Genomic DNA, 12,500 nt, shown 5'->3' with positions numbered 1-12,500 from the left:
CTGTCACTCCCGCATCGGACTCACCAGCCACAGCCGTCACATTCGCTAGCAAAATCATGACTTTATTCCGTTTTGGTAAAGCTTTAGTGCTGGATGGTGACCTTAGTGTATTCGTGTTATTGTAGTTGTTGCTTCTTCTTACCTTCTTACCAGCCGCCTGGTAGGATTATCTTCTGTTAGCCAGTGGTTTTTGATTCCTAATTTCTCTCCACCTTTCTCTATATCTGTAGACTTCATTTTGCAGTATTTCTATAAGATCTCGAATCGCCAAAGCTTCCTTAACTCCTTCCATCCATCTTTTTCTAGACCTACCCACCGGTCTTCTACCATCCGGTAGCATATGAAGTGCATCCCTTGGCAGTCTCCTATCCTTCATCCACTGCACGTATCCATACCATCTCAGGCTATTTTCTTCTATATATTCAAGTATATTCTTTACATTCAATTCTGCTCTTATGTCCATGTTTCTCAATCGGTCCAGTCTAGACCCAGTTGCTTATACTGGGAGGAATTTAATGTTAATCTCTGCAGGGGTTTGATGATATGCTCAACCTCAGATCACAAACATCAACATATATGAGTTATTCCTGGGGATGCTATATATATCCACAATCATGCACCTAAGAATAAGGGTCCTACTCCTTCAAAACTATTCATCGTTTCATAATATCAGATGATTCCCTATATCGTCAAGGAATCGAATGACGTTTTTCCATATTCTTCGTCATTTACACCTTTCCTTTAAGCACAATCGCTTCGTAAGTGCCTACGCATCTTTTATTTCCTGGTATGAAGCCTTCACCATATTTCCTTAAACTTTTTCTTTTGGACCTCACCTACATTCGATTTATATTTAATACCACTTCACATATATGGTTAAACCTTCTTGGTATTCCTTAACTTATCCCTCTACTCACATCGAACTTATTTCTGTAATGTCTTCTTGTATAAAAAAGCAAGTGGGGATTACGAGTGTATTATTGTTCATTCAGAGATTGAGTCTTATCAAAAACAAAAATCTCACGACGGATTTAGCTTTGTCAAAACAAATTAATACATTTTAATCCTCTCAGCGCAGTACCAGAGCTGACATCATGTCGCATCTACAAGTTCTTCGATAATTAATAGTGCTCGACAATGGAGGAGGCGAAGTGGGGAGCTTCGACCAGGAGCGGCTGAACTCTGTCCAAAGCAGTTACTTTTGTCCTAATCACAGTAGCTTTAGGGAATCTAGTCAGGAGCATTATAGTTACAAAGGAAGGTAAATTGCCAACACACCACTGTCCCACATATAATGAAAATGAAATAACACAAATGCAATTCGTGGGTTGTTGGTGAAAAACCGATAATTTGAATCGGACCAAATCGAGGGTTTATAGGTAAAAAATAAATAAATAAATAAATAATAAGTGAATAAATAAATAAAGTAAAAGAATAAATATATAAATAAATGAAAAGAACTGCAAGACAGTAACATTATATCTATACATCAGACCAAGACACTAGTACCAAGAAAGAAAATTATGAAGACCTGTATAACTTACGGGATTTGATCAATCGTAACCAGGTTTGCTTGTAAACCACATCCACGCCTTTTCATTGATGAAGGATATGTTAACCTGTTGTCCATTTTATGTGACTATTTCTTTGTAGGAGGGAGGAGAAGAAGAAGGAGGAGGAGGAGGAGGAGGAGGAGGAGGAGGAGGAGGAGGAGGAGGTAGGGTCCGGTTGATAGCTTTCCTTATGTGAATAAAAAAAAAAAAAAAGAATCCTGGGTTCGAGTCCTTCATCTATAATAGTAAGAGATATGGTTTTGGGCTTTGAAGACCGGCAGGGAGACGAGCCTCTACGATGTCCGTTGTGAAGGACCACCCCACGCCGTTGCTTTTCTTATAAGATTTCAGAATCGTTATCAAAATGTTCAGAACCATTAGATGGAAACATCTTTACCCGTTTTAAACGTACTTGTTTATTCTTCCCATTTATTTCAGAATCACATCCCTTTTACATCATAGTAATTTTAACGTGAAGCTCCTCTCAGCCAAAGAGCGGATTTCTTAGCCTCGTTCCTACATCCAGGTGAAGTCAGCACAGTCCTTCGGAAGAGTGTAATAATGGAGGGTATTGTAGGAGAGAGGCCAAACGCAAAGTATGGGCGAAACGTTAAATACATTGGATCCCATACTCTGCGTTTGGCCTCTCTCCTACAGTGCTGTTGCCGTCGTTGCTGTTTTTACTCAATGGAGGGTATCTTACCATCCAGCTAAAGTTCTACGGTGCGTCTTCTTCTTCCTGGGCGATCTTCTAGCAATTAGAAGGAGCCTTAACAGATTTTATCTCTCACTTTCGGCACTAAGTAACCCTAACAGAACTCTTCTAAAGCTATCTTTCTCTTAGCAAATCTCGGATCCCTCGTATCTCAGCAAACCTCGAGATGATTATCCTTGATCTGAACCCCTTTAGGTCTAAAGTTGGTTTGATCAACTTCGTGAGTATCATCAGTTAGCTCTTATATGGGACACTGCTTCTGACCCAGGGGAGTGGACAGGATGCAGGGATGACCCGTCATCCAGGAGGTGCCAAAATAAGAGGGAGGGAGGAGGGTGGAGGGGAGTGGAATATATAGGAAGTGGTATGGGTGGGAGGTGTTTCTATGCCTTTTTCTTTTTGGCTACCCCCGTGTAGGGGGAAAAAGCCTTTGGTGTATGTATGTATGTATGTATGTATGCATGTATGTATGTACCACTTAAAGACATTTAGGAAACATCTCAGATGAGATCAACCAAATGCAAAGAAGATTCTAAAAGCTAGACAATTCAGTGACAGCAAACCAATCACTTTCAAAGTAAAATAATCTATAGACAAGTTAACTAAGTTTAAAGTAATTTTTCATAAGATGCACTTCCCCCCTCTTTTGATCCATGAACTGTCCGATATTGAAGCTTGGGCAGATTCTACTCATAAGCTAAAGAAAAATGTAATTCATGATCCTCTAACAGCTACCACTCATGAAATGCTTTCCTTCCATACCGTCTAGGAAGCCCTCTCCAAAGCCCAATCAGGCCTTCATTTATCACTCTTTTTCCTCTAATAATCTTCAGCTACATTACTTTTCTTCTGATAATCTTCAGCTACATTACTTTTCCTCTGATAATCTTCAGCTACATTACTCATTTTTGGAGTCAACATCAACACTTGACTGTCTACATCCATATCCATCTGATGTTTGATTTTAGGTTTTCTGCTTAGCCAGCTTCCCAGTTTCCTGTTGTTCATAGCCAAAGTCCCTTAACCCTAAACATGAGCTGCTCTTTCGTCCTAATCTCGGAAGAATGGCGCTGGATCGACTGTGTCAATTTGAGAGTTGAGGTTGAAGAATGTTAAAGTTCTCGAATCCCCATTTTTGTCTACCCAGGTTACATATTCTCATTTACGGACATCGGCTCACATTAATGCAGCAAATAGGAATGACTAATTCTGTATGTTAGTACAAACAAATAAACAATAACCAGGTTTTCCATATTGATATGAACATACATTACCGTTTACTTTTTCTAGAAGAACGTGCTACGTCTATGATTTGTCAAAATTAACAAAATGTAGGAAGTTAAGGAAGCTTTTGTTATTAGAAACGCTTGCGAGATCAGAAGCAACCTCTTGCATGTGGAAGAGTCCATTTTAAACCTTAAAAGTGTACACAATTTCTCCATCTTGACCTTTTAAAAGATATTTCAAGAATCAAGCTAACAAGACTGTCTCTCCGCACCAAACATAAATTGGTCTTCCATGGACTTCCCCTATATTAGGCTCCTCATTTTGAAATAGACTCCACGGCTACATTGACAGTGGTCGCAATGATGTTCTAGTTTCGCCTTAAGCTGTTCTTGATAGTATGATTTGTTGCTTGAACTAATTACCCGTAAAGTTTTACGGTTAGGTACGTTTTTAGAAATATCGACACCTAATTGTTACTTAAAAAATACACACTAGACACTCTCTCTTAAATGCCTCAAAGTAACACTGATCAATCAGTGGAACATATCGTTACCAGCAAGTTGGGATGGTACACTTAGGTCAAGTCGAAAACTGGATATACAGTTATCCTCTACCACAAGAACTTCATATTCTCTGCTTAAACGGTGAACGAAAATTCAATAAAAAGGTAATTAACAACAATGTGAGGCCTACCGACCATAACACCATTCTGAAACTCGTTATCTTTTTTTACAAAACCAGAAGAACATCCAGTCTCGTCATGAGAAACAGCTTCTCCCTACAGACAAGCCCCCTTACAAGAGGTGAACCTAATATATCAATATTCCTGCAACGCTAGTGACTGCAGCCACCTTAATTCACAATATATAGGTTCCACTATTGTTTAAAGAGATGCTATCAAATCTACATCAACACCTAAGATAATCTCCTCATCAGATAACAATTGGGAACACAATCATTTGTTCTGTACCTTGAAGAAGTCGAGAAGAGGATGGCAGAATCACTCTTCATTCGCTTAAATAAACCCTGCATTAATACCCAGCTGCTATCAGAAGTTTCACTCGCCAGGGTGGTTTACTGCAATGATTCTATTCAGGCTAGCGCCGTGGCGAAGGGGGTTAGCAATACCTCTGCTATACCAAACAGTTAGGTGGAAACTTTTCCAGCTTCATGCCGGCTGATATAGAAATAGTTTCATGTTATATTGCAACTAGAGTAGCTTTGTATTTTTATTAACAGAGATTTGTGAGATTGCTTGAAGACCCTGGCCAATCGCTGTGTGTGTGTGTGTGTGTGTGTGTGTGTGTGTGTGTGTGTGTGTGTGTGTGTGTGTGTGTGTGTGTGTGTGTGTGTGTGTGTGTGTGTGTGTGTGTGTGTGTGTACGTGCATCTATGCGTTTGTGTGTCAGTGTGAGTGTCAGTGTGAGCGTGCGCGTGTGTGTGAGTATGTGTGTGTGAGTGTGAGTAAGCGTGTGAGTGTTAGTGTGAGTGTGAATGTGAGTTCATACGCGCACGTGTATATATGCGTGTGTGTGTGAGTGTGTTTGTGTATGTGTGTGTGTGTGTGTGTGTGTGTGTGTGTGTGTGTGTGTGTGTGAATCTGAGTGAGTGTGTGTGAATTTGTGAGTGTATATATATATATATGTATGTGTGTGTGTGTGTGTGTGTGTGTGTGTGAATCTGAGTGAGTGTGTGTGAATGTGTGAGTGTATATATATATATATGTATATGTGTGTGTGTGTGTGTGTGTCTGTATATGTATATATATATATATATATATATATAGATATATATATATATATATATTATGTGTGTGTGTGTGTGTGTGAATCTGAGTGAGTGTGTGTGAATGTGTATATGTATATATATATATATATCTATATATGTATATATATATATATCTATCTATCTATCTATATATCTATCTATCTATCTATATATATATATATATATATATATATATATATATATGTGTGTGTGTGTGTGTGTGTGTGTGTGTGTGTGTGTGTGTGTGTGTGTGTGTGCGCGCGCGCATGTTTTGTGTGTATGTGCATATGTGTGTGTGTGCACATATGTGCATATCCAGATATATGTGTGTTCAAGTATATGAATGTGTGCATGTGTGTGTGTACATGTATGTGAGTCCATGTGCGTGTGTACGAGTAGATATGTGTGTGCGTATATCTGTGTGCATGCGTGTTTGTGCTTGTGTGTATGTCTGTGCGCATATGTATATATATATATATATATATATATATATATATATATATATATATATATATATATATGTATATATACATACATATGTGTGTGTGTGTTTGAATAGGCCACCAAAGGAAGCGTGTTTACTGTGAAACAAAACATAAAACACAAGACAGGTATTCAAAATATCCTGATCTGTTTCTCCTAGAACTCCCATCTGACTGAAATGGAATGACGCCAATAAGAATAAAATGAAATCAGAGCACATCAACCGTTCCAGTCGAACGACAGCAAGTTACCGGTTATATCTGGTTATGTCTCACCTCCACCTGTGCCTGCATGAGGAGGTGCAGCGGCTTCTCTCTTAGGCAGGTCTTGAGCGGGTCTCCCAGCTGGGTGTCCGAGCAGTTGAGGGCCCTGGCCAGCTGCCGGGTGTACTTGAGAGGGTCGTTGATGACGGACCAAGGCGCCAAGGAAGACCCGCTCAGCAGAATCCCTCGATGGAACAGCTTCGGTTCTGCAGGGGGCAGAAGGGAAAAAAAGTGAGAGAGGGGCTATATAAAGACGGGAATCAAAGGTGACGGAGGCTATGAGAGACTATAAAGTCCTCTGATGTAGAACTTAAAAAAAAGGACAGGAGAGGCATGTGGGGGTATGAGCCTCTCAGGAAGGGTCTGAAAGAGGCATAGGGAATACTAGGGACGAGAACTGTAAAGAGAGGGAGGGGCACCAGATTTTTAAAGAAGCCCCTATGACAGAGGATGAAAGGAGGTTTAAAGCCCTTTGAGGAGGCAGCTATAAAAGTTGCAGATAGCATTTTAGGTTGGAGGTATCGGTAGGAGGTAAACCTCTTGGGACGGGGGTTGCTGCAAGTAGGTATGTGTGATCCTAAGAGAAGATGGGTGAGGTTCCACAAGGTTACATAGATCTCAGAGGCAGTTCAAAGAGATACACGGCCCTTTCTGAGATATTCAGTGTCTAAAATACAATGACTTCCCTCGTGCTGACGAAATACCTTGGCTGTCTTGACAGCGGAATGAGGAAATAACGACGGCCATTATGTCTTGGCGAACGATAATATGATCAATAAGCTTATAAGTTTGGCGAAAAGCTTTGGGAACGAACACGCTATTAAACCATTCTAGACTTTGGGGATATTCTTAACCAATTTTGAGTGGCTAACATACAGTTATGCACTTGTATATTTGTATACATGTATGTATGTATGTATGTATGTATGTATGTATGTATGTATGTATGTATGTATGTATGTATGTATGTATGTATGTATGTATGTATGTATGTATGTGTATGTATGTATGTATGTATGTATGTATGTGTATGTATGTGTAGGTATGTATGTATGTATGCATGCATATGTGCATGTATGTATGATTAATCGATGGGATCTTTTCCGCTTTACAAAGACTACTCCATCATTTGCACAAGTGTGTGGATAGCGGTCTCAACTGCAAAGGAATTGGAAGGTCGAAACCAAATTTCCTTGTTTTGTAGACGGAAATAGAAAGCTCCATCCTCTTTAGTACTTACAAGTAAGGCCAGTTGTGCTTTCGATTGTAAATTGGTATACTGCATCTGAAATATCTATGGGATTGGCCATACCACTTTGTGGGGTGGAACAAGATGGTCTTATACTTTCGTACCGCGGGCTACTTTTTTGTTTTACGTCAGGTGGTTATAATCGACAGAGCTGGGCGCGTTCCTCGGTGGGTTCCTAGATGCGTTCTTCGGTGCGTTTCGCTTTAGTTTGACCGCGGTTAGCGCTCCCAAACCATTAAAGCAATAAAGATGTCGGTATAGTATGTGGCCTACCTTTTATATGTGGCCTACCGGACTTTTATTTCGGTATGAACCTGTTTCTTAAGCTTTAATAGTTTTGGGAGCGCTAACTGCGGCCAATAGAGAGCGGAACGCACCGAGGAACGCATCTAGGAACGCACAGAGGAACGCGCCCAGCTCTTATAATAATCACTGTGTGTGTTGTGTGAACCAACTCGGTCCCAGGTGGAACATTCCGACCGTGACCCACTCACACTGGATGAAACTGTCTTTCATGTGCTATTATGAAATGCGTTATGGCTATACAGTGTAGTACGGTGTTGACATGTGAAAAAGGTCATTAGATGAGGGAGAGTGTGCATGAAAGGTAATGACAGTTACCGCCCGATATCAAAAACACTTCAGAAGCTTCTGAAGCGGTCTGCGGGCGTCTTGGGCACTGGTCGCAAGGGTTTCCTCAGGGTGGGTGACGTCATCATGAGATCTTACCAATGGGACGCAATCAATACATTGTATCTGAGGAGAGCCAATACCCTGTTGACACAGACACTGACGTTAATCCACGTTCCTTGACGGGATGTGGAAGGATAATCTATCATCATGATTCAGGTGTTGTGAAGGAATACAAGGCATTTGTTTAATGAAAACGTGGAGAGGGTGCCGGTGAGCGGGGGTGGGGGTGGCGAGGGCTTGTTGGAGGACGACGGGTCGTCGTCTTGTCCCGATTACACGACATAATTCCACTGACTCTCAGTACAACACTGCACTTCGCAGACAGCTGCAATAACACGGAAAGAACGCTTAGTTAACTGAATAGAGTTGTCCGGAGTTTACCACAACAAAAACTATGTAGAAGTTTACGCTCATCTTGTGACCAATAACCTAAGTTCCTCGTTTAATCCATATAACTAATCAGAATTTCCATGGATCTGAAGACGGTTTTTTTTTCTGTACTACATATACAAAAGTCGATCAAAGAGTGGGAACAAAGTACTGTTTTCTGTAAAAGTATTCGATGTCTTCTTGATCGATCTTACGGTTTGTGACCCTCCTCCGTCAAAAGACGAGTTTCTGACTTTGGATAGGAGTCGATGAACAAGAACGAGACCATCGTTCACAGTGAGAAACAAAAATAGTATTTTTTTTTTAGAGCGTGACCAAAGAATAAAAGAAAACGGGAAGGAAGGGAAAGGAAGGAAGCAAGGAAGGAAGGAAGGAAGGAAGGAAGGAAGGGCATTGCAATATGTCGTTTATCTGTTTATCTCAGAAAAATGTTCTCAATCCATTTGATTGCGGATACTTTTTTTTATCTAACACAGTTTCTTAGTTTCTTCGAGGACTCTTCAACGACGAATAAAATCGCCTAGCTTCCAAATGGGGAACACCCCGGGGAACACAGTGGTGCACACTGGATCCATCTTGCCTTTGTCGAGTGAGACATTTCGAACTGAGCTATGTGCAGCCGCCCTGAGCGATGTAATCAGTGTTTCCGATCCACGGCATGGCCTCTCACGCAAATCAAGTTTGTATTACACGTTTTGTACCTAGTGACGTATTTTGTGGATTCGCCTTTATGTCAAAGTCAGGCCATTTGTGGCTGAGGGGAGCGACCCCCGGCCTGAAGGGGTTCTCGATGGATAGATACCCCCTTTTAAGAGGGGGATTTTATATCCCCTTTCAGCTGCACAATATTGTCTCCTGCCCATTATCGAAAGGAAACTCATAAGTTTCGTCACAATGTTCAAGAAGTTAAGGTGTTTCCTTCACTCGTGTAAACTATCATGAACTCTTTCAGTTCATGAGCGCGCCATGGAAACCCCGTTATACTTAGAGCCAAGTTATTTTATGCACCTTACAGATAGCCCCAGCGCAAATGGGTAAGAAATGAATGATCACAAAAAGAAAAAGAGGAGGCGGGAAAACAACTGGATATTCCGGGCCAATTCAGACAAGGCAGCATCAGATGATCGAGGGATCAGAAGACAATACGAGGAACAAAACCGGAGGTGAAGCGAAGAGGAAGAGAATGCCATTGAAGAAGAAAGGGGGTGGGGGGAATCTAGGGCGATCGGGAAGCTCCTTTGGAGAAAGGCGAATGAAATGAAAATGTACGGAAGTGGAAAGAGGCGCAGGCAGGCCTGGGAAGCGTTAATATCGCACGAGAGGGAATAACATTAATTACTTCGACTTATAAAAGGCAGAAGTGAAATGAAGCGACGCGGCTCGGGGAATACAATGGATTGCGACTGGCAACGATGCAAAGAGTCTCAGCAGTTTGATATGACGCAGGTGGGTTGTTAATGGAAAGATCTCGTCACGGGAACGCGGTTCGAGCCTCTAGGAACACAGATCTTCAGGATTTCATTTTATATTGTTCCGTGTTAATAAAACTCTTGATTCCTTTGCCGTGTCGTTTCTGTCACCCTCTCTTGTCTATGACTTTGCCTTCATAGGGAAATAATACGAAAAGGAAAACATTTCAGTTACGTGTTACAAAACGTTTATGCATACCTGAACAAAATCGTCTTCCCCTTTTATATCCTTCCTGTTACACACACACACACACACACACACACACACACACACACACACACACACACACACACACACACACACACACACACACACACACACACACACACACACACACACACAAATACATATGTGTATGTGTATATATATACACATATATATATATATATATATATATATACACAAATACATATGTGTATACACAATATATATATATATATATATATAATATGTATATATATCATATGTATATAAGATATGTATATATATATATATTATATATATATATATATATATATGTATATATATGTATATATATCATATATATATATACATATATATATATATATTATGCATATATATATACATAATGACAGAAAACACACACAAAAGATAGATAAATAAAAAATGGTTACTGGACTCCAGCTCCTAACGAATATATACATATGTATATATTCTACCTACACATCTACATACCAAAGGTTTTCCCCCTCATAAGGGAGGTAGCCAAGTCAGAGGCACGTACCTACTCCCGCCCATTCCACTCCCATCCACCACCCTTTACCACTTCTCATGTTAGCTCCTCATGGATAATGGGTCATCCCTGTATGCAGCCCATTACCCTGGCTCAGAAGAAATGTAGCAAGACACAGTGGAACCACAGCAAGGCCGCTTCACTTAATCGGCGACCTCCCTTTTCCATCCCCTCTTGCAGAAAAAGAAAAGATGGAGAGAAGTTAAAGTGGCTTTTTCAGAATATGGATGAAGAGATGATGAAAAAACTCATGGAGACCCGGATCAGTCCAAGGTTGGGTTCGGCGCCAGTGATGTTATCGTGAGATAGAGGGAAAGGTGTAAGGAAGATCGAGAGAATACAAACGGCTGCAACCAAACAGGTCCCCAGCCTGGCAGATAAAGCATACGAGGAGAGACTAAAAGCACTGGGACTACCAACTTTGAAAGAAGAGAAAGAGGTGATATGATCTCAATATTCAGGTCACTAATTGGGATACATTGCAATGACAGAAGTTATCTCTTGATTAGGGATAGGAGGGCTTTAAGAGGCCATGGAAACAAAACAAAGAAGACTACATGTGAAGAAATGCAGTTTTCCGTATAGAGGCATAAATACTTGGAATAGCTTAGAAGGTAATATATCCCAAGGTGAAACAATATATAAATTGAAATCTAAATATGATAATTGGAAATAAAAATATAGATTATGTTGAAACTGTATATGAAGCTGAGGTTAAATGAGAGTAGATGAGACATAACAAGCACACACACACACACACACACACACACACACACACACACACACACACACACACACACACACACACACACACACACACACACACACACACACACACACACATACACACACACACACACACACACACACACATACACACACACATACACACACACACACACACACACACACACACACACACACACACACACACACACACACACACACACACACACACACACACACACACACACACGACTCGGTGGCGCGGTTGGTAGAGTCCCAGACTGTCAGTACGGTGGTGCCGGCGGTACCTTATTCGAATCCTGCCCAGGGCTGACATTATTTCAGTATCGCTGCGCTTCGAGTCGTTACTCCAACTCTCGTGGGCGGGGAGTTGGGGATGTGTGTACGTGTAAGGGTCATAGCATTACCCATAGATCGGTCATACGAGCTCTGAGCTCTCTTCCGGGAGGGAAATAGCTGTCGATCTCGAGTCCAACGCGTGATCCAAAGACCAAGGTGAATCACACATACTTCTCGTGGTGAAGGGGTTCACTCCTTGAGTGTCAGATATTTCCCTCTGCTGAACAAAATCGCCTGCTGGTTTTATGTTTTTCACCATATGGCTTTTGGACTGCCAAGCAATTTTTTTTTCCTCTTCCGGAGGGGGTAGCCGGACCAAACGTGAAAGGTGTTGTGTCAACACAACTTTGCCGCCTGCTTGACCTAAGGGTTGTCTTTCGACTTCGTTTCATATAACATATGTATGACATAACTTGTCCAACTTTTATGACCTCCAGGATTAGCTGTAATTTTTCCGAGTCGCACTCGGCAAGATAAAAGAACACAAGAGACGTTTTCGCTAAATTATCAATAGATTTAATTTGTACTATCCTCCGTGTGTCTTTCTTCTTTATGTTTCTGCTCTATTGTTCTGTTTTGCTCTTTAATACATTATTTATTGTCTTACCTTTATTGTTTATGTTAATCATAAACAGACTCCAGAGGAGCTTTAACACATGGGTCAGAGCAGCTGAACTCAGCTGCGCAGATTTGCGTGTCAGCAGCCAGAATAATACTTCTTCTTCAGACAAAATCCGCAGGAAGTATTTAGAAGCAGCAATCATTCAAGGAACGAACACTATTGAACAAAACAGGGGCATGTTTAACATCTCGCCCCACATAATTCCCCTAATACCCATGGCCAGCAAAAA

The 12,500-nt window shown here is 41.0% G+C and overlaps 1 protein-coding gene across 3 annotated transcripts in view; it reads right to left on the bottom strand.

Moving 5' to 3' along the window:
* The window catches only part of LOC143033452 (neuroligin-2-like), a 158,321-nt gene that overhangs the window by 100,841 nt on the left and 44,980 nt on the right, over positions 1–12,500 (bottom strand). For all 3 annotated transcript variants that reach the window (XM_076198914.1, XM_076198916.1, XM_076198915.1), the window contains exon 2: positions 6,020–6,213. In XM_076198914.1, the coding sequence (XP_076055029.1) occupies positions 6,020–6,213 (194 nt within the window). The remainder of the gene's footprint in view (positions 1–6,019; positions 6,214–12,500) is intronic.

The sequence above is a fragment of the Oratosquilla oratoria genome, chromosome 15 (assembly GCF_046742065.1).
Source record: "Oratosquilla oratoria isolate Oo_2021 chromosome 15, ASM4674206v1, whole genome shotgun sequence".
NCBI classification, from domain to species: domain Eukaryota; kingdom Metazoa; phylum Arthropoda; class Malacostraca; order Stomatopoda; family Squillidae; genus Oratosquilla; species Oratosquilla oratoria.
Note: the sequence above shows the minus strand (reverse complement) of the source record. Positions and strands in the feature narration are given on the sequence as shown.